The 19,239-nt window shown below is 38.9% G+C and overlaps 1 protein-coding gene across 1 annotated transcript; it reads right to left on the reverse strand.

Moving 5' to 3' along the window:
- Positions 1–12,984: 12,984 nt before the first annotated feature.
- On the reverse strand, positions 12,985–18,684 carry sod1 (superoxide dismutase 1, soluble). The gene is made up of 5 exons (XM_031280860.2): positions 18,492–18,684; positions 14,373–14,469; positions 14,106–14,175; positions 13,447–13,564; positions 12,985–13,353 (listed from the first exon to the last, which is right to left on the reverse strand). Exons 1-5 carry the CDS (start codon positions 18,561–18,563, stop codon positions 13,246–13,248), a joined length of 465 nt encoding a protein of 154 aa, XP_031136720.1. The 5' UTR covers positions 18,564–18,684; the 3' UTR covers positions 12,985–13,245.
- Between the last annotated feature and the right edge of the window lie 555 nt (positions 18,685–19,239).

A 19,239-nucleotide genomic window follows, 5' to 3' on the forward strand; every position in this document is an offset into this window, starting at 1 on the left:
ACATCAAAAGATTTCACTGCTCATCATAGACTCTTGGACAAGGATGAAAACGGATTCTGACATGGCATCCTGGAAAAACCACTGGCCTTAAGCTCTGATAGCATGCGTAAGATACCAAGTCTTGCCTCAACAGCAATAATAGAAATTAGTTTTTTTAGGATACACAAAAATACAGATTGCTAGCCACAAACTGTGGCAGTTCCACAACCTTTACCTTACAAAGAAAATAAGAAATTCTGAAATACACTTTTGCAGTTTCTTTGATTTCATTACCTAAATAGATACTGATTTCCCACATTTCAGCTCAACAAATTCAAATGGTTTGGAGAGGTGAATTATGCCTCACTGTATACCTATTAATTACATTAATAAAATAATTGTGATTAGAAGTTAATGAGATTAGCTCTATTTCAGTGATGATTTTGACTGAGATTTAACTCCCAGCAACAAAGTTTACATTAAGTTGTTGAGACATTTGACTAAAAATTTACAAAAGTGAACCTCATGGTGATACTAGAGGAATAGTCTGGGGATCATCAAAGTCAGTCAAGCCGCTAGCATGGCTGTAGCTCTTCTATTGATTAGAAAATGTTCTTTTCTCACCCTCTTACTTTCTTCACTTCATACACACAAAACACACTCACACAGTTACACACATATTCTCATGGACTTCCAGCTTGTTTAAGATCTTTATATGGGCTGTTTCCAGGTCAATCAGCAGAGACAGAATTAGAACTTTTCTTGTCCGCCAGTTGTGCTTGTCTTATTACATCATTTACTGTCTGTAACACACAGCCATCTCAAATTTACATCATCTAACCCCATTTAGTAGCTCTCGGGTTTCCACATACACAATTAGACACAATAAAAGACTGTATTAAATGCATAAAAGATTACAATTAATAAAAAAGTAAATAATGGAGTCTTGTTGATTCATGTTATAATGAATAATAAACTAATAACTAATAAACTATCTCTTTTTAAAAAATATATTTCCGAACGTGGGATAATACAAATCGTATTTCACACTGTGTGACATCTACTGTGATAGACAATGGATTCAATAAAAAAATTTTAAAAAAATACTAATGAAATATTTCTTTTTCTCTCTTGAGCTTCTTGTCATCGGTTTAAATCTTTTAAACACCTATGTAACACAAAGCGGAAAGTTTCTTTCCATAACAATATATAGCAGCAGCATTTTTTTATTGAACTTGTCAGACGGAGCTGTAACTTCACAGCTTTTAACACAACCGCTGCTGAATCTACTGTAGTTTCAGCCACTTCAGCTAAAAGTTGACATCGCCAGCAAAAAAAAAAAAAGGGAGGGAGGGAGGTGGGGGGAATGAGGCTAAGAGGTTGAGTGTGGGAAAAGGAGGGGAGGAGAGGGAAAAAAGGATTAAAGCATCAGAAGGTATAGTGTTCCTCTGAAAGATGACAGGCTGATGGCTGCTCCCACAGGACGGACTGGAGGAGTAATCCCACCAAATGGAAGAGTTTAACAGTTACCACCCACTGAGAGAGATGTAGAGACAGGGACAAGACACACACACACACACACACACACACACACACACACACACACACCTGCATTTACACAAACATCCACAGGTACACACTAAATATTAAATATTAAAATATGATCAATTACAAAAGACGTGTGCATGCTTGCACGTCACATATTGTACACACGCACATTTTGTTAGTGAACTATGAAAAAATATTACTATAGGTAAAAATACCAACAAGGGAATGCACAAGCTAATAATTTAGTGCTGTAAGATATGTAATATCAGTGAAGTCCTTGAACATAAATAAACATGTCCATTTACTAAACGGAAATACAAAAAAAACTAAAATGTACACAAATACACACAGTATGGTAAAATCCAGACTGCAGAAGTGGAAGATGTTGTGCAGTGGAGTGTCAGGTTAGGACACCTAACACCCCACTGCACTGACGCTTTCTGTGTACATCAGCAAAACCAAGGACCATAGTGCCCTGCTATAAAAATAAAAAAATAACAAGACAGAGTGTTTGCTGTTCTCCCATGTCTGTGGCAGACTTGGACTGGTGTGACCCTGCTAACACATCAGTGCTTTGATGGGTTTATGCTGTTGGCTGGCAAGCTCGAATAATTAGAATCACAAACAGCCAGAAAGAGGCAGACAACAGGAGGCAGAGAAGGATGGGATTTTGATTAAGCTGTGAGATGCTGCCAAGCTAGTGAAGGGTTTTAGTTCAGTGAACCCCACAAAGCCCTAGGACAACCCACACTTCATCTGGCCATTTGACATAGACACAAAATAAATAGTATTGCCCTATTTCATATTGAAGACTTCATCATTTTGTCATCATCACATCATCAGATAGTGTAAGACTTGAGCTGCAAAGATTAATCGATTAATCGATTAGTTATCTACTCTTAAATTAATCACCAACTATTTTGATAATCGATTTGTCGGTTTGAGTAATTTTTTTAAGACAAAAGTAAAAATTCTTTGATTCCAGCTTCTTAAATGTGAATAATTTCTAGTTTCTTCTCTCCTCTGTGACAGTAAACTGAATATCTTTGTGTTGTGTTGTGTGTTGTGTTGTGTTGTGTTGTGTTGTGTTGTGTTGTGTTGTGTTGTGTTGTGTTTGAGTTGTGAACAAAACAAGACATTTGAGAATGTCATCTTGGGCTTTTTGGGAAACACTGATCCACATTTTCCACCATTTTCTGACATTTTATAGACCAAGCAACTGATCGAATAATTGAGAAAATAATCAACAGATTAATCGACTATGAAAATAATCGTTAGTTGCAGCCCTATGTAAGACATCAAAAAATGTCTTACAATATCTACCTAATTACTGAAAAGTACCCAGATACCAAATATGTTCTCACGTAGGATTACTCATCTTGAAATAAAAACTTGTTTCTTCACAATCATTGTGTAAATCTTCTTACAAAAGCTGTATGATATTGATTTACTAATACTCTCTTATATTAATTAATTTATTGATTGTATTGTTGATGACATGTTTAAAGTATTGATTTATTGTTTTATTATGTTCTGCCATCATTATTATTGACCTATTGACCTAGGTTTTCGTGAGATAAATGATCAGTGTTGTTTGCATTTGTCAAATTAGCTTTCTCTGTAATTACTATGGCATTTGAACAGTCTATCCGGTATTGAATTAGTGGATTAGTGAATTGATTTTTTAAAGGCAGAACACACTTATGTCTCAATTATGCACCATCATAAATAGAGTGGATCTACACACACACACACACACACACACACACAAACAGGTATCCATAGCACTGGGTCAATGAGAAGAATCGCTACATGACCCTGAGGTGGGTGAGATGAAGCAGGAGAAAGCCGTTCCCCATCTCAATAAACACAAACTGTTTCTCTTTAGACAATGGTACTCGTTTTCTGAATGAGTGACAAACTGCCCTTCTGACGACCTCTCCTCTTATTCTGGTTTTCTACTGATTAATTGAGCAAAGATTTGAACCACAACTGAAGCATGCAACTGGCTTCAGGGTCACAGTTAACGAGCAGCTATTGAGCCTGGTAAAAGGCATCAATATGTGATAGAAGGTTCAAAACTAAATGAAAAACCACGTGCGAGCACCAGTGATCTCTCTATCCACAGGTTTAAGTTAAACATTTACCCTAATGTTATTCGTATCCTAATCCAATATTTAAATCTTAGCATGATAACAAGACCTGCCATTAAAATCCTTCTCAAATGTCCTGACTGAAAACTGAAAACAGTATTGGACAACAAATTCAATGATACTGATTACAAATCAGAAAACGATGAGATTCCATAAACACGAGTTAGACCAAAGATACTGTAAATGTAATGATTCGCAACAGTAACGGAAACTGGATCCACAAAAGTGTAGACTAGTTGTCAAATTGCTTACATTGGGCATCATGCCAGGAAGCAACACAATATCACCAGTGAACGATAACAGTCAGTAAACTGTAAGTGCTAAAGAAGTGTGCCAGTAAGGGTTACTACTATCAACAAACTCAAACCAATTGTTGGTGACAGAATAATCACTCTCCCTTTAACCTACTCTCTGTAATTGCAGGTGTTGGTGTTACAGCTCCTCCGGCAACACACTCTAATTAAAACAGGTTAATTGCTGTCCAGGACTAACAAGACAGAGGGCACCACAAGTAATTAATATGATGATAACTTCAAACACCAGCAAGAGCACATTTTCACCTAATCACACACACACACGACCAACTGAGAATAATGGTCACCAACATCTGTGGAAGAACAAAGAGTTGACTTGGGAGGAAACATAAATACAGTATCCATTATGTGTTCAGTTAGCTTACATATTAAAGATAATTATACAATTACAGTATTGTCTACACTTGCACTAACTGATGTAAGAAAAACATATAATCATGCAAGTGCTTGTTGTGTTGTACCCAAAGTGGGGTGCCTTTGGCTAATGCAAGCCTACATTACATTAGTCGTTCTTGGATAAAGCTTGGCACATAGGAGAGGTCAAGCACCCTTGCTCAGAAGCGCTTAGGCATTATTGGCCACCATCAGTACATAGATGATCAGGTTACATTTCTGGTTCATGAATGTAAAAGGGGAGGAAATCTGAACTTAGTGATTGGTCGATTAATCAATTAGTAGATTACCAGAAAAAAAAATTGTTTAAGTCAGGGAAGGTTTGCTGATTGTTTTTTTTTCCATAATTGTAAATTAAAATACCTTTGTGTTTTGAACTGCCATTTGGACAAAACAAAAATTTGAATATATCAACTCGTGTTCTGGGACATTTTGACACTTTTTCTGAGATTTTATAAACCAAACAATGAACTTAGAAAAGAGTCAGCAGATGCAGCTCTCATCCTCTTCTTACGGTTCAGATTACTTTTCAAAATCTTTTCACAAGTAGATGAATAATTAAGCAAAATGTGGGGTGAAGTGTATAATTTTAGGCTGGGTAAATCAAAAAGAATGCAAAATATGCGCATATTAGCACAGTAATTTCCTCCTTCATCTCAGAGAGCGAGGGGGTCAGAGCCCAGACTCTCTCCATTATCTGTAATGGACAGAAAGGAAAATGAAAGAAGAGCAGAAGGAGAAGAAAAAAATATGAAGAGTGGAATACAGAGTGAGAGAGAGGACAGTCTGTGAGGGAAGATTCCTGCAAGTGTGGCCATAGACAAAAATGTAGAATGTATATTCTCTGTGAGATGAATAAGAGCGTCAGTGACCCTCTCTCCGTTTCATTCCCTCCTTCACCCTGTTCTACTGTTTTTCTATCCCAACACCCTGTCTTTTCTACCTCCATGATACAAGAGAGTGTGTAGTGGTCTTCATTCTGGTGGGAACCGCAGAACACTTCACACCTAAGCTTAACATCTCACACATACGTATAGAGTCTTGAATTGAAAACTCACAAACATACACACATGGATAAAAGTGCACTGGATCAGCAACTCTCAAGAAAGAAAATAATCACAAAAGCATGAAAACCACATGGTGTGCCTATACAGAGAGGTCACATTGCAGACAAAAATATGTGCAAACATACTTGCTGTAGGTTAGTAAAGACTGATCTATCGTTCTGGTTCAAAGATCAGACCCCACCCTGAACAGAATGTACAATATCTGGGACACACCCTTTTCTTACTCATTGTCCTCCCTAACTGCTGACAACGTTTGCACAACTGGCTTCTACTTTTCATCTTGTTCACTACTTCCTCTTTCTGTAACTACCTAAATATTTGCTTTGATAACATTTGGATAGAGAATGAATTTACATAACGGAATCTAGAGTCTGTCTGCAGAAAGACATCTGCATGAACGGACTCTGGGGAACAAAGAGGTGGGGGAGCGGATAGAGGGGGAAAATCAAAACAGATTATTTCTGATCTGATCATAAATGTTGTAAAAATTTGCAATTGCAATTTACATATGAAAAATATGTAGATGAACATCAGCATATTATTCCCTCATGATTATGGACACTTTCATACAAATGTCTTAAACGCTACTGTATATGTTTTGAATATTGGGTATCATGTCTTTTGGCATGACGATGTTGGTCCACCACTTTGGTCCAGAGTGAAATATCTCAACAATTGTATGGATTGCCATGAACTTTTGTTACGGACATCCATTGTCCCCAGAAGATAAATCCTACTGACTGTGGTGATCTGCTAACTTTTCCTCTAGCGTCACTGGCAGGTACAAGTTTTCCCATGTGCTGTGAAATATCTCAACATCTACTATATGAACTGGCACCACATTTTGTAGAGACATTAATGGTTACTGAGGATAAATGCCAAAGGATTTTATTGATCCTTTGAATTTTAGTCTAGTGCCACTATCAGGAAAACTTTTCAATTTGTCCAATACATGCAGAACTAATGGCATTCCCATCAGCCTCAGCTGTACTTTGTGTTTAGTGCTCTTACAGAGCTGCTAGCAGGGCTATAGACTCTTAGTCTTGTTTCAATTAATTGATTGATCATTTTCCCAAACCCCAAGGTGACAAAATTGTTTGTCCGACCAACTGTCCAAAACCCCAAGAATATTCAATTTACAATTATATATTGTTTGTATTAAACAGAAACAAGAAAGAAATCATGACATTTAAGGAGCTAAAAACATATTTGCAAATTAAGATTAATTGGTAATCAAAACTATTTGCCATTATGTTTTTGACGATTGACTAATCACCTAATCAACTAATTGTTGCAAGCACTAGTTTTCTTTTAACATACTGCGTGTCAAATCAAAAACACTACAGTAAAGGTATGCGGTAATAAACTACCATTTACAAAGCTTATAACAAGCATCATATTTTGTAAAATCTGTGTATATAAATATACAAAATATACAAATACCGGTAGATATGCAAAGTACATAAACTGTAAAACAATTTTAAAAAATGTAAGATTTTCTTCACATGGGATACTATAATGTCACTGTTTGTGATCAAGTGATATTCCTGCCATTGACCATTCAGGAGGTTGACACAGAGGCATCCCTGGAATGTCACACAAGGTCAGCATCTAGCAAGCTACTCGGTTGCCAAATAATATCTAATCATGTCTGTCTCCCTACCTTCCTTCATGCAGCAATCTACTAAACAGCGTTGAAAATCCTACAGCCATTCATCCTAGAAAGAATAATAAGCACCATGTTGAGTAAAAGTGAGAGTTATGGATGTGCAGTGTTAGGAGGTCACGAAGTTCGAAGGTCAGACCCCTAGACTGCTGTTTGACCATGGATAAGAGAGAGGTTGTAATGTGTTAAATAGGCCTTTGAATCCCTCTGGAGTCATCTCTACACAGCCTGCACACAGTGTAGCCCAATCCTACAGCATGCTGAGGCTACTGGACTATTTCCAGAATCTAAACACTGGAACATTTGTCCTTTCTGACTCAAACTATGCCTCTAATAAGAGATGGAGAGTGAGAAAATAGAGAAAATATCAAGAGCAACAGGGTGTTCAGGGGGTCCACTCTCATGATCACATGACACACAGCTCAGGGGTCAGAGGTTAGGTCATGGGGGCCATGCAATTAGTCTGTCTACCAACCAACCATGTCTCATAGGACATGCACCATTTATGGCATCTCACCCCTGACCTATGGCTCCTAGTCTCTAAAATATCCCCACAATGGCAGTGGTGGACGGTGTACCGGAAGGTGAACTCTCACCCCAGAAAATAGATTAGGTTCCTGTGTGTTTGTTTCAAAACATGGATCTGTGTGCAGGCAGTTACCAGACTGTAAACTGTCTCTCAAGAGAGTAACTGTACCCTAAATCACACAAACCCGTGCTAATACAGTTACAGCTGAAACGACTGCTCCATTAATCGAGTAGTCGATCAACAGAAATTTAATCAGCAACAATTTTGATAATCAATTAATTGTTTCAAAGGATACTCCAGCAATTTGTTGTACAGGTACTGTACAGGTACTTTCGTGAAGTTGAGCATATTTTAAGGATTACAAAGCTGCTTTAAATGTGTGTAGTGGAGGCCAAGATATCCTAACTTTTAACCCCTATGGGTCAAGCTAAAAAAACACTAAATCCACGATGCATTTCCCATAATGCATCGTGATAGTATTTTTCATCAGTCCCTACTGGTAAAACTCCACATCTCTAGTTGGTAACACAAGCTTTCTGAATACAATGTGTAGTCTCAAGTTAAGATGACCCCAATGTCATCATCAGTTATTTTTCTCAGACTTTGGGGTGCTCCCTCCAGAACCACAGAAGACATTATGCAACAGACTCAGACGTCAGAGTTTTGCCTATGAAAAGGCCATTTTGGGAATCGCTTTGGGAATTACAAGGGGAATTTTTCACAATTTCCTGACACTTTGTAGTCAAACGGATATCTGAAAAATTGAGAAAATAATCTGCAGATTAATCGATAATAAAAATATTCGTTAGTTGCAGCCCTAACGACAATCAACTTTGCAATAGTTGCAATTTAATTCCAAACTTGAACTGACAGCCATATTGCATCAATCACATCTGTTAGAAAGCCACACAACTGAATGAGCTTTTTATTTTCCAAATGATTGATATCCAGTAAAGTTGAGAATTCCACTACAGATAAATTAACATTACAGATTTTAGGTGGGTGGGAACGTAATACATATAGCATGCAGCTGTTAAACAAGTAAAGGCCTGTCCAGAGTGTTCAGCTGGAGGGCCATACTGTTGCAGCCCTGGGGGGGAACGATAGGAAGCCACCTCCAGAAATGTGACCACACTGGTTCTTGTCAGCAGTGCTCCGGAGTGCAAAGCTGGATGTGTATGGGAAGAAAAAAAGAACACAACCCTGTAAATGCTCATAGACAAAGTACAACTACTAACAGAGGCACATAGACACAGAAAAACACACACAAGTGCACTTCTCTCTACTTATGTAACTTGGTTGAAAAGAAGAACCTTCACCTCTGAGTCATCTTCCAGTGAACACCAGAGGGACAGCCCTACCACATCCAAGTATGATTGTGTACATGTGGGTGATGGATATCAGTTAATAGCAGTACATTTTCCCCTTTCTTTTTAATATAATGCAGACACACGCACACGTGCACACTGCGACCTGCAAGCAACAAAAGGCCTGGGCCCTGTAAGACCGCTGCCTTTGGGAGGAACACGCACAACTACTGTGTTGTGTTAAACCCTGAAGCAATGGCTATTAAAGGATGAATACACCTTAAGCATTACCTTTTACCTGAAAGCTTGTTGTTGCGATGCAGTGACAGTTATGCTTCAAGCCTTGCATAAGTATGGCTTGTCTGTTTTATGTTGGCTCATTCTAGGATTTAACTGAATTTGAAGGCATGCTGTGAAGTTGAAGGTTGGTGCTGACGTTTATATATGCAAATGCTTTTGTCAACATTTAAAAAGTGTTCTCTGTGAAATACCATTTAAATATGAGGCACTAATACCAGAATTAGTGCTAACACCTTGGAACAAAGTCCGTCATATGTCTTATATCCGAGACAGAAAATAAGGGCATGTTGATTATTCATAAAAGTCCAATATTATAATGACATATGACCTCTCACATGATCATCTGTCAACAGCTAGCTAGATAATAGTCATTGTCTTTCTCGTTCTATTCTATTTTTTTTCTGCTTTTATACTAAGCTTTGTTGGACTCCCCTGCTGTCTCGGCCTATCTCCCTCACTGTCAGTAGCATTGGTAAGTCTCTATTATTCATCACCTCCACTCCCAGGCTATTTATACCAGCTTTTACAGTCCGTCTGTCTTTCCGCTCTGCTGGCTGCATCTGTCTACACTAATACAGCTATTTCACCTTGTATATGCAGTTTTGGGCTGCCTGTGAGTTCTTCTTGGCCTGAAACAGCATCACTACTAGTGCCAGCATAGTGGAAAGACATATGCATACACTGACTTCCATGCATAAAGACTAATACATTCTGCTACATCAAAAAAAAGAAAGGCTGGGTAGCTCACCTGGTAGAGCGTGCGCCTGATGTACAGAGGCTCGGTCCTCGCCGCAGCGGTCGGGGGTTCAATTCTGACCTGCAACCCTTTGCTGCATGTCATTCCCCCTCTCTCTCCCCTTTCAAGTCTAAGCTGTCCTGTCAAATAAAGGCCTAACAATGCCACAAAAAAAGAAAGGCTACACTCTTCGCTGAAAAAACTGTGCCAAAATTTGGTTGCCACCACTCATGACCCTGATGAAAACCATTGGTGGGTTTTACTGAAGAAATACAGATGTTAATTTTAGTAGTAAAATAACAAGGGTTCCCTAATTATTATTTAGCACTGCCAATTCAACACTCCAATTCTGCTGCCTGACTGCCTTCAAAGTTGAAATTTAAGATTATAAAGTAAAAAGCAGAAAAAGAGACATCTCATTTGCCAAAACATTTTCCACACGTCTTGCTACGTATATGATTATTCCACTGCACATTTTCAGAGCTAAGCATTTCATGTATGAATTTGAACTATACACACTCTGCAGTTTGCATCTGGATTGCTCCCTGAGGTAATAACTCCATTGATGGCCCTCCAATATTTCATTTCCCCAGGGAGAAAAGCAGAGTGCCAAGACACTTCACATGGGAGCATCCGGCATTGCCATGAAAAAAAAAAAGCTTTAAGTGCCGACTGGTAGAATGGATGTGTATACTGTATGAGAGTGTGTGTGTGTGTGTGTGTGTGTGTGTGTGTGTGTGTGTGTGTGTGTGTGTGTGTGTGTGTGTGTGTGTGTTACTGTGTGTCTGTTGGCCAGTGCAGGACACAGCTGTTCAGTTTAATATCATGGATGAAGACCAGGATTCCAATTTCAACCCAAAATCACAAGATCACAAACTGTATTTATATTTCAGTAGGGTGGCTCCCATCATGAAATGTAATGTTTGTATGTAGGCCTATGCAACAGTAATTAATAATTTAATGGAAATAATTGTTACCAGTGCAGAATAATAAGACATGTGTGTGCTGTGATGATGACAAATAATCATAACAGCATTAACTAAAATCTTCAGCCACTGGTATGCATGTCTATATCTCTACAATGTGAAAATATGGAAAATCCTCATGATACGTTTTTTTTTTAAGATGAGGTAGACAGAATGTGATCAGATCCATCTGTGATGACCTGGAGGCTACCTGTTACAACTTGAGTTATGAAGAGTTGCAATGCCCTCTAGAGGATGATGATTACATACACAGTCCAGATAAAAGCTGTTCAAAGTTGCAGATTCAGTTACATCTTTAAAATCACCTCTTTTTACACTTGTTTTAAATGTTTGGTGTTCGTATTTTTTATAATTCTATTGTTTTTGGTAATGTCAACATGGGACCAAAATGTCCTATAGGCCAGGTTAGTCAACCAGGCCCGATGGTCTTTAAGATATCTTAAACATTTATTTTTTTCTTACCTACAGCCTGGCATGTCTGTCAGTTGGACTACACAGCATGATGACCACCGGTGACCACCCGATATCTGCCATATGTGATAAAGTTGTCGGCGGTCTGTCTGTAAAATTGTACAGTGCAACAGACACAATTAAAACTGAGGTCCTTTACATTTACATTGTTTACCACATAATACTTACATTAACTGTGTATAGGCTACCACTTTTATCCTCCATTATTTATCTGGAACTTGAGTGTTTCTTTCCCTTGTTTAGGCCTATTTAAAAATTTGTAGCCGTAGCCTTTTCGAGTGTTTGTTAAATAACCTTAAACTATACTGTAAACCCATTACCCCCCTAACGTTTCTTAGATTACTACACACTGAAAAAGTAATTAAAATACTCGACACTAGAAGTTATTAGTTACATTACTTTCCCTTAGGCTAGTTAAATGTCGGTCACATACAGGTAGGCCCTATGTTTAGAAGGATAAAGAAAATAAGGCATAGTTTAACGAGCAGTCAAACTACACATTGGAGCTTTACTGACCGTCAACGACGTTAGAGCCAGTCAAAACCCAGGTGATACCAGGATATAACGAGCTAGGAGCTATAACATGTAAATAAGCCAGTTCATGGTTTACCTGAAAGGGTATTCCTCTGGTTTTGGCGGATGCTAATTAGGCTACACATGTCCGCACCGCCGCAGTGTGTGTGAATGCAGCCACATCTGTGACCCGTCCGATTCTGATGGTCCTTTGGGCCCCGGTTGCCTCATCAGGTACAGGTGCTCAACGAAGATGTCAGCTTCATTATATGAATTAAATGATAGGGCTTCTGTATGTTAGCTAGTTTGTCGTAATTTGGTTAAAAAAATAAAATCTTTATTTAGGAACATGCACACAAGCACAAAATAAGATAGGTTTCATACAATTGTATGGTTAGAACTAGGTTTTGACACAGTAGGCATTCACAAGAGAGGGCCACAACATTAAGTAATAATGTCGGACATACTCAATATTGTACTGTAGTGGAGCAAATTCAAAGTAAGAACTCCAATTACCAAAAGCAAATTATGCACAGTAAATCAGGGCCTTTTGGGGCCACTAGGGGGTGTTACCCACTTGGTAATCCAAAATTAGTTTAAATTTGACCTATGTAAATACTAGAGTCACCATTTTTGTAACAATTATCCACATTCTAATATATCCATAACAATTAAGAACGTATGCAGTTGCAGTTATAGCGGCACAGACCAAATTACAAAAGCAAATAAACCCACGTTTAACTAGTAACACCAACGGTGGGTCAAGAAGCCATACCATTATGGAAGTTTGGCAGGGCCCTGGGACTCGCACACCTACAATGGTATGCAACCACTAATGGTATTTGTTACACCTGTGTTTAACAAGCCAAAATGTCCACTGTGAGAAAGATCTATTATTTAAGCTCAAATACTACTTTGTCTCCACCTGTATTCCTAATTTTTGTTTGGACTGTCAACTGTCCACACACACCTCACAAACTGACAAAATTATCACACATGATTAAGAAGAACTGACAACTTTGTAAATTGTACGCATCTTTTTATTACTTGTGTGTTACCAATTCTTTGGGACCAAAACTAATCAGCAGACATATAAACCCATACATACAATTGTCATTGTCATGAAGAACGGACAGGGTAATGGCAAGCATGGCTCATCTACTCTCTAGACTGGTCAATAAAAAGCCATAGAGTATTGCAAAGGACACACGGTCAGGTAGCTTGGTCTTATTAAGTGCTGTGGGGAAACGATGTTTCCAGTGCTGCATGATCTGGCAGAGTGTTTACTGGGCGATACCAATGACACCACAAGCCAGACGTCCACCAGCATTGCCCGTCTTTAGACTTTCTTCATTGCCCCCTTTTCCCAGGTCATCGGCCTTCTCGTGGATCTAAACACAGGACCAAAAGTTAAAAAAGGTTTTCTTCATTAAGTTTATAGTCTAGATGCTCAATTCCAGGGGCAATAAGGCCCTTTCTCTTACCACCATGGTTCTGCCAATGATTGAGTGTGGGCCAGTGAGGGTGATTATCTTGTCCGTGATGTCTATCTTGGCAACATTATCTCCTCCTGCAGTCACATTGCCCAAGTCTCCAACATGCCTATTTACATCAAAAAATGACTTGCATTAGAACCATCACCAATTTTTGTGCATGCTACAAACTAACCCTGTGGTCGACATTCTGTGTGCATTAATCAATTTTCAGGTCATAATTATGCATCATTTTGTATTTTCACTGGACTCTTAAATACGTTTTTATGACTGATGCCGATTTATTAAGCTCAAACGTAAAGTTTAATGTTTTAAACATCAGTTGATGAGTTTTATATTTCAGGCGGGGCCCTTTGCTGCATGCTGTACCTCTTTTTCTCTCTCTGCATGATTCCTGTCTGTATGAGGTACAGCTGCCATCTCATAAAAAAAGGCATAAAAATGTGGTTTGAAGCTACTTTGTTCCCCTCCAAAGAGTTACCAATTTCTCATGTGATAGAGCTATAAATCTACTGCTGAATCTATGAGTCTATGGATTCTGATAAATGTTAACCGTTTGCATCAACTGTTATATAATGGGCATTATGAGGCAAAATGATTTGCTGAACATTGAACTGGCTCATAACTACTCTTCCCTCAGACAGACTCACCTCTCTTCATCGTTAGGACCAGCATGAGTCTTGTTATGGGGATTGAAGTGAGGGCCTGCACTGATGCACCCTGGTAAAAACCGAGAGAGAGAGAGAGAGAGAGAGAGAGAAAAATAAATAAATAAATAATCTTTATCATTCATGAAACATTCAGATTCAGTCTGAGTGTAGGTACGCTAAAACCAGACAATGCAGTTATATTCATTTGCAAGTCCTGCAATTTCAGAAACCTGATAGATTACCACGCAACTACTGCCAGATACTCACCGTTTGTATTGTCCCCAAAAGCATGGACATGGAAACCATGCTCACCAGGAGTAAGGCCTTTGATTTCTCCTGTCAGCTTTACAGTGGCTGAACCCTCCTAACAGATCAGGATAACATGATTTATCAGGAGAAACAAAAAGACACAAAGAGCTGTCAAAGCCAGGTGGCTAGAAGGACTTGAAGGAAAAGTAAACAAAACAAGAATTATACCCATGTCATTTGCATTCCCCAGACAGACAGTCTTATTTCTTTATTTTAATCTATTAAAAAAAAAAAAAAAAAAAAAAAAAAAAAGAATTTATTTTTGCAGTCTTAAATTCTACCATATGCTTAAACTTTAAGGTGTATCATTTTAAATACAGTATATTGGTGCAATTATGATATCCTACATTGTTTACTATCCGAATGGCTCTTTTTTGTAGTGTGCTTAATGATTGTAAGGTGGTTTTGTAGGTGTTGCCCCATACTTCTACACAGTCATTTCAATTCGTTAACACAAGTGAACTATACAGAATATAAAGTGCTCTTTCATTCAAAACGTTCCTTGCCCATCACTCTAATACTCCGTGCTACTTTTGCTCGCACATGTTCATATGGGGTTTCTAGCAGATTTAGTGATTACAAATTACAACCAGAAATTTATTTTCATACACTCTTTCCATTCAGGCTATTTTGCAGAGGCACCATTATTGCTTCCGGCGTTTAGCGCTGCCCAAAACGATTGGGATTGGTTTAAAGAAATGCCAATAAACCAGAGCACGTTGTTCTCCTATCCCGGAGTGCTGTGTGGACTAGACAGACCTTTCTTCGCAGCGCTGTGGAGGAAGGTCTGGCAATGCGAGACTACTGTCATAATAACATAAAAAAGGCATAACAATGCCAAAATTAAGACATTTCTCATATATTTGGTCCTTAATATTTTCACTTAAAGTGCTCATATTATGCTCATTTTCAGGTTCATAATTGTATTTAGAGGTTATATCAGCATAGGTTTACATGGTTTAATTTCCAAAAAACACCATATTTGTTGTACATTGCTGCAGCTCCTCTTTTCACCCTGTGTGTTGAGCTCTCTGTTTTAGCTACAGAGTGAGGCATCTCACTTCTATTCCATCTTGGTTGGGAGTCGCACATGCGCAGTAGTACGGATGTTACGATTAGGTGTAACGGTAAACCACGGTAAAAATGTTGATAACAATTACTGTTTTCATTTAAAATATTATCATCATGGTGGATTACCAGTGTGGAAACCGCATGTTCCCAGCTTCATCCGACTTTCCTCTAGTTGCCGCGCGGGCGAACTGTGTAGCCTACAGTGGGTTTCTTGAAGTTGGAATCATGGCGGAAGGAGGAGATGACAGCGCTCAGGAAATTTATCAGCCTTGTAAAAAAGGCCATAGTAAAGGCTCTTATATACTGGATGCAGCCCAGCTGGCGCGTACAAATGTGACGTCATGGGATCGGCGTGACTATTTATACTAGGGATGTCCAGATCCGATCACGTGATCGGAAATCGGGCCCGATCACGTGGTTTCAGACTCGATCGGAATCGGACGTTACCTCCCGATCAGGACTCGGATATATATGTATATATGTTCTCATTATTTTTTAACACATCTATAGTTATGCGGTGGCACAGAGTTAAACCATTTTGACTCCACCCAGAAACAGCAACGCGTGCGGCATGACATCACTTTGTTGCAGAGACGCTATTGGTAAATGCCGGCAAAGTAGAACACGGAAGCAGCTTGAAGCGGAAAGCGCGAGTATGTCTGCGGTCTGGAGGTATTATAAAGTTGATGACAACAACATTGCCATAGCAAACTGTGAGATATGTAATAGAAGTGCTCTGTTTGTTAACAGAGTTGTTGAATGTTAAAATAAGGTGAATTAAATAAAAAATAAGGAACATCCTGGATCTGTTTTTTCGCTCTTTATTCTTTTTTTATATATTATAGAAGTATCGGATCGGGACTCGGTATCGGTAGATACTCAAAATCAAATGACTCGGACTCGAGGGCAAAGAAACCTGATTGGGACATCCCTAATTTATACCCGCGCTGGTGCTCGCGACACTAGTTGCAGTCTTCTCCTGAACAGCGGTGGCGTTAATGAGCAAAGGCTACAGACGTTGCTCTTTCTACGGACTAGAAGAAGAAAGAAAAAGTAAACGGCAGAACTGGCAGCAGCATTGCCGTCAATGCTTCGATTTGATTCAATGACCTACTTTGTCGGATCAAGCCTTTCATTCACCATAAAAGAACTCATCTTGACCCAGTAAGTTTACAAGAGAGACTTGCAGTCACCGTGAGAGTCCTGGCATCCAGTTGTCGGCGAACTCGTTCAGGCCTCCCGTTTCCGCTTTGTCGCGCGCTGCTGAAAAAAAAAAAAGCCATGCGCGACAGCTGGGCGCGCCATAAATCGGGCGCGGCGGCAGGATATTACGTCATTTTGACGTCACGATGGCGCACGCCACCTTGGATGCATCTAGTGTAAAACACGTTTAACACTTGCTCTCTCTCCTGAGATAATTGACCAATCAGTGACGAGAGTCATCGCTTTGATCTCCTGCCAATCACTCGCGCTCAGACAGGAGAAGGGGATGGATACAGCAGCTGTAAAACTTGTTTCTTTATCATTCCTTTCCCGTTTTCAGACTTGTTGAAGTTATGTGTGTAGCCCAGAACGTAAGTTAAAACTATTCTGTAGCTTGCTAAACTGTCACGGGTTTTAATGCCTCGTTATCTGTGTAAACGTTAAAGCCACGTTTATTCATATTTCAATAAGTGTTCTGCTATGATGTGGTAAGTTTAGCCCGTGTTACGACATGACATTTATTTAGAGAGAGATATATTATCGCCTTGATAATTGCTGTTGCTGCGTTTCTTATTGCATAGTTGATAGATGTAAGTGGTCAACCGATGGCTAATTGAGACTTTCTTCAGTTGAAAAATGATCTTTTAAATTGACGAACATCATATTTGTAATCCATGGCTCAATTCAAACGGGATCAAAAAATGATTAGCCTCTCCCCGTTAATATTTTTTCTGAATTAAGGTCCCATGAGGTCCACCGGAAGGGGAGGGACTTCGCCTCTCTTTTGGAGCAGTTTGTGAACAGTGTTTTCTGTTGGAGATGATAAGTTCCTTTGGGTTGGACTTTGGGCTTTTTCACTTTGTAAACCTATAACATGCACAAAAGATATACAACACAATAAAGGAAAGGGGGAAAAGCCAAAAAGCATAATATGAGCAGCACTTTAATCTCCTATAGACTTCCCCAATGACCCAATGATAAAATTTAGCAAATCTAAAAAACTTTCAAAAGGCTCCTTTTAGCAACAAGCTGGCTCAGCAAGTAGCTACTGTTAGAGAAAATCCTTGAGGATCTGGGTTAAAGTTATTCAATCAGCAACACCAACCCTGCTTAAACCATCTAACCTCGACGACACATGGGAGTCCAGCCTCTTATCAACAAGGCCAGATATTCCAGGTAACGTCCAATGGCAACAAGAACGAGGGCAGGCAGTGACTCAGCAAACATTAGTGGCCTTTACTCTTGTTTTAAAGGCTACCATTGACAGTGCAGCTTTTGACTTCAAATTAGTTTTCACCAAATAAGCTACAAACAGAAGTGCTCCCTCAAGGATTCAACTAACGTTAGTTAACCCAATAAGACTAACAATAAAAGCGTTAAACTGACATTGCAACAGGCGTTTTCAATACACGCGCTGTTGATGATTAACAAAGCACAGACCTTAAACGTTCAAAGGTTATGACAATAACAACAATTTTTTCATATATATATATATATATATATATATATATATATATATATATATATATATATTTTTTTTTTTTTTTTTTTTTTTTTTTAATTTGCATTGAATAAGCGTGCAGTCAGGTAACCTATGCAAAACCAGTGGAGGTTTGCTAAATCTGACCAAGTTCGACGCCTCGTTATTCAAATGTAACATGTAGCTAGCTAGCTGGGTCTCTCCTGAAAACGGACATGACCGCAGGCTTGTGAATGGAGAACATTGCTAGCTAGGTAACGTTAGTTTAATTCAAATTAGTAACCAGATAATTCTTCCTCTGAAAACAACGTAGCACACCTTACCTCCTGCTCAAAATAAACGGTCCCGCTGGTCTCTCCAGCTCCTTTCAACACACAGACAGCTTTTACAACCATCTTCGCAGTAGTTTCCAAGAACAACCGAGTTTCTGTAGCGCTTGCCTTGCTTAGCCGGCCAACTGTATGCAAGTGCCTGATGGGCGGGTGCGTAATACAGACAGCCAATCAGAGTCAAATATTATCAAAAAGACACATTTTGATTGGTCACTATGACTATGACGGTAGCGAGCTGCCCACATTGAATAACGTCAATGTTTTTCATATTTCTCCAGCAATTAGAAATGTTTATTTGTAAGAAGGCATTGCGTTTTAGTTTAAAAAAATATTACAAAATGTATTGCTGCCATCTTAATTTATATCAGTTCTATCAATCAATGGCCGAATATTTGCATCATATTTCCTATACTGTTGGACTATAGTGCTGATATTTATGTCACATGCTAAAGGGGGGGGGGTGGGGGTGACAACTGAAATTCCTTCAAGATGTTAGATGTTCCTGCACAATCGATGATTTATTTAATATTCCTCCTGGTTCCATATAAAGTAACTAAGCTGCGGGCCAAGGCTGTCAGTAGGCCTCTTAAAGTGAGAGGTAAACTCGCATTGTCTCTTGTCACAAAGAGCATGACTAAATAATATGCTGGTCGGTACAATACTAGTACAAAGCAGATTTGAAGCCATCATTTCTGGTTTTTCATATAGATGAAGATTTATTGTAAAGAAATGTGTGGGC

This window comes from Sander lucioperca, chromosome 13 (genome assembly GCF_008315115.2).
Source record: "Sander lucioperca isolate FBNREF2018 chromosome 13, SLUC_FBN_1.2, whole genome shotgun sequence".
NCBI classification, from domain to species: Eukaryota; Metazoa; Chordata; class Actinopteri; order Perciformes; family Percidae; genus Sander; species Sander lucioperca.

What these genes read in the sequence shown, in the direction of transcription:
- sod1 (XM_031280860.2), bottom strand. Translation starts at nt 18,563, where the DNA reads ATGGTTGTAAAAGCTGTCTGTGTGTTGAAAGGAGCTGGAGAGACCAGC. An exon ending in TTTTGGGGACAATACAAACG is followed by an intron (nt 14,176 to 14,372) that starts GTGAGTATCTGG and finishes GGTTTTTACCAG; the next exon opens with GGTGCATCAGTGCAGGCCCT. An exon ending in TCATTGGCAGAACCATGGTG is followed by an intron (nt 13,354 to 13,446) that starts GTAAGAGAAAGG and finishes TCCTGTGTTTAG; the next exon opens with ATCCACGAGAAGGCCGATGA.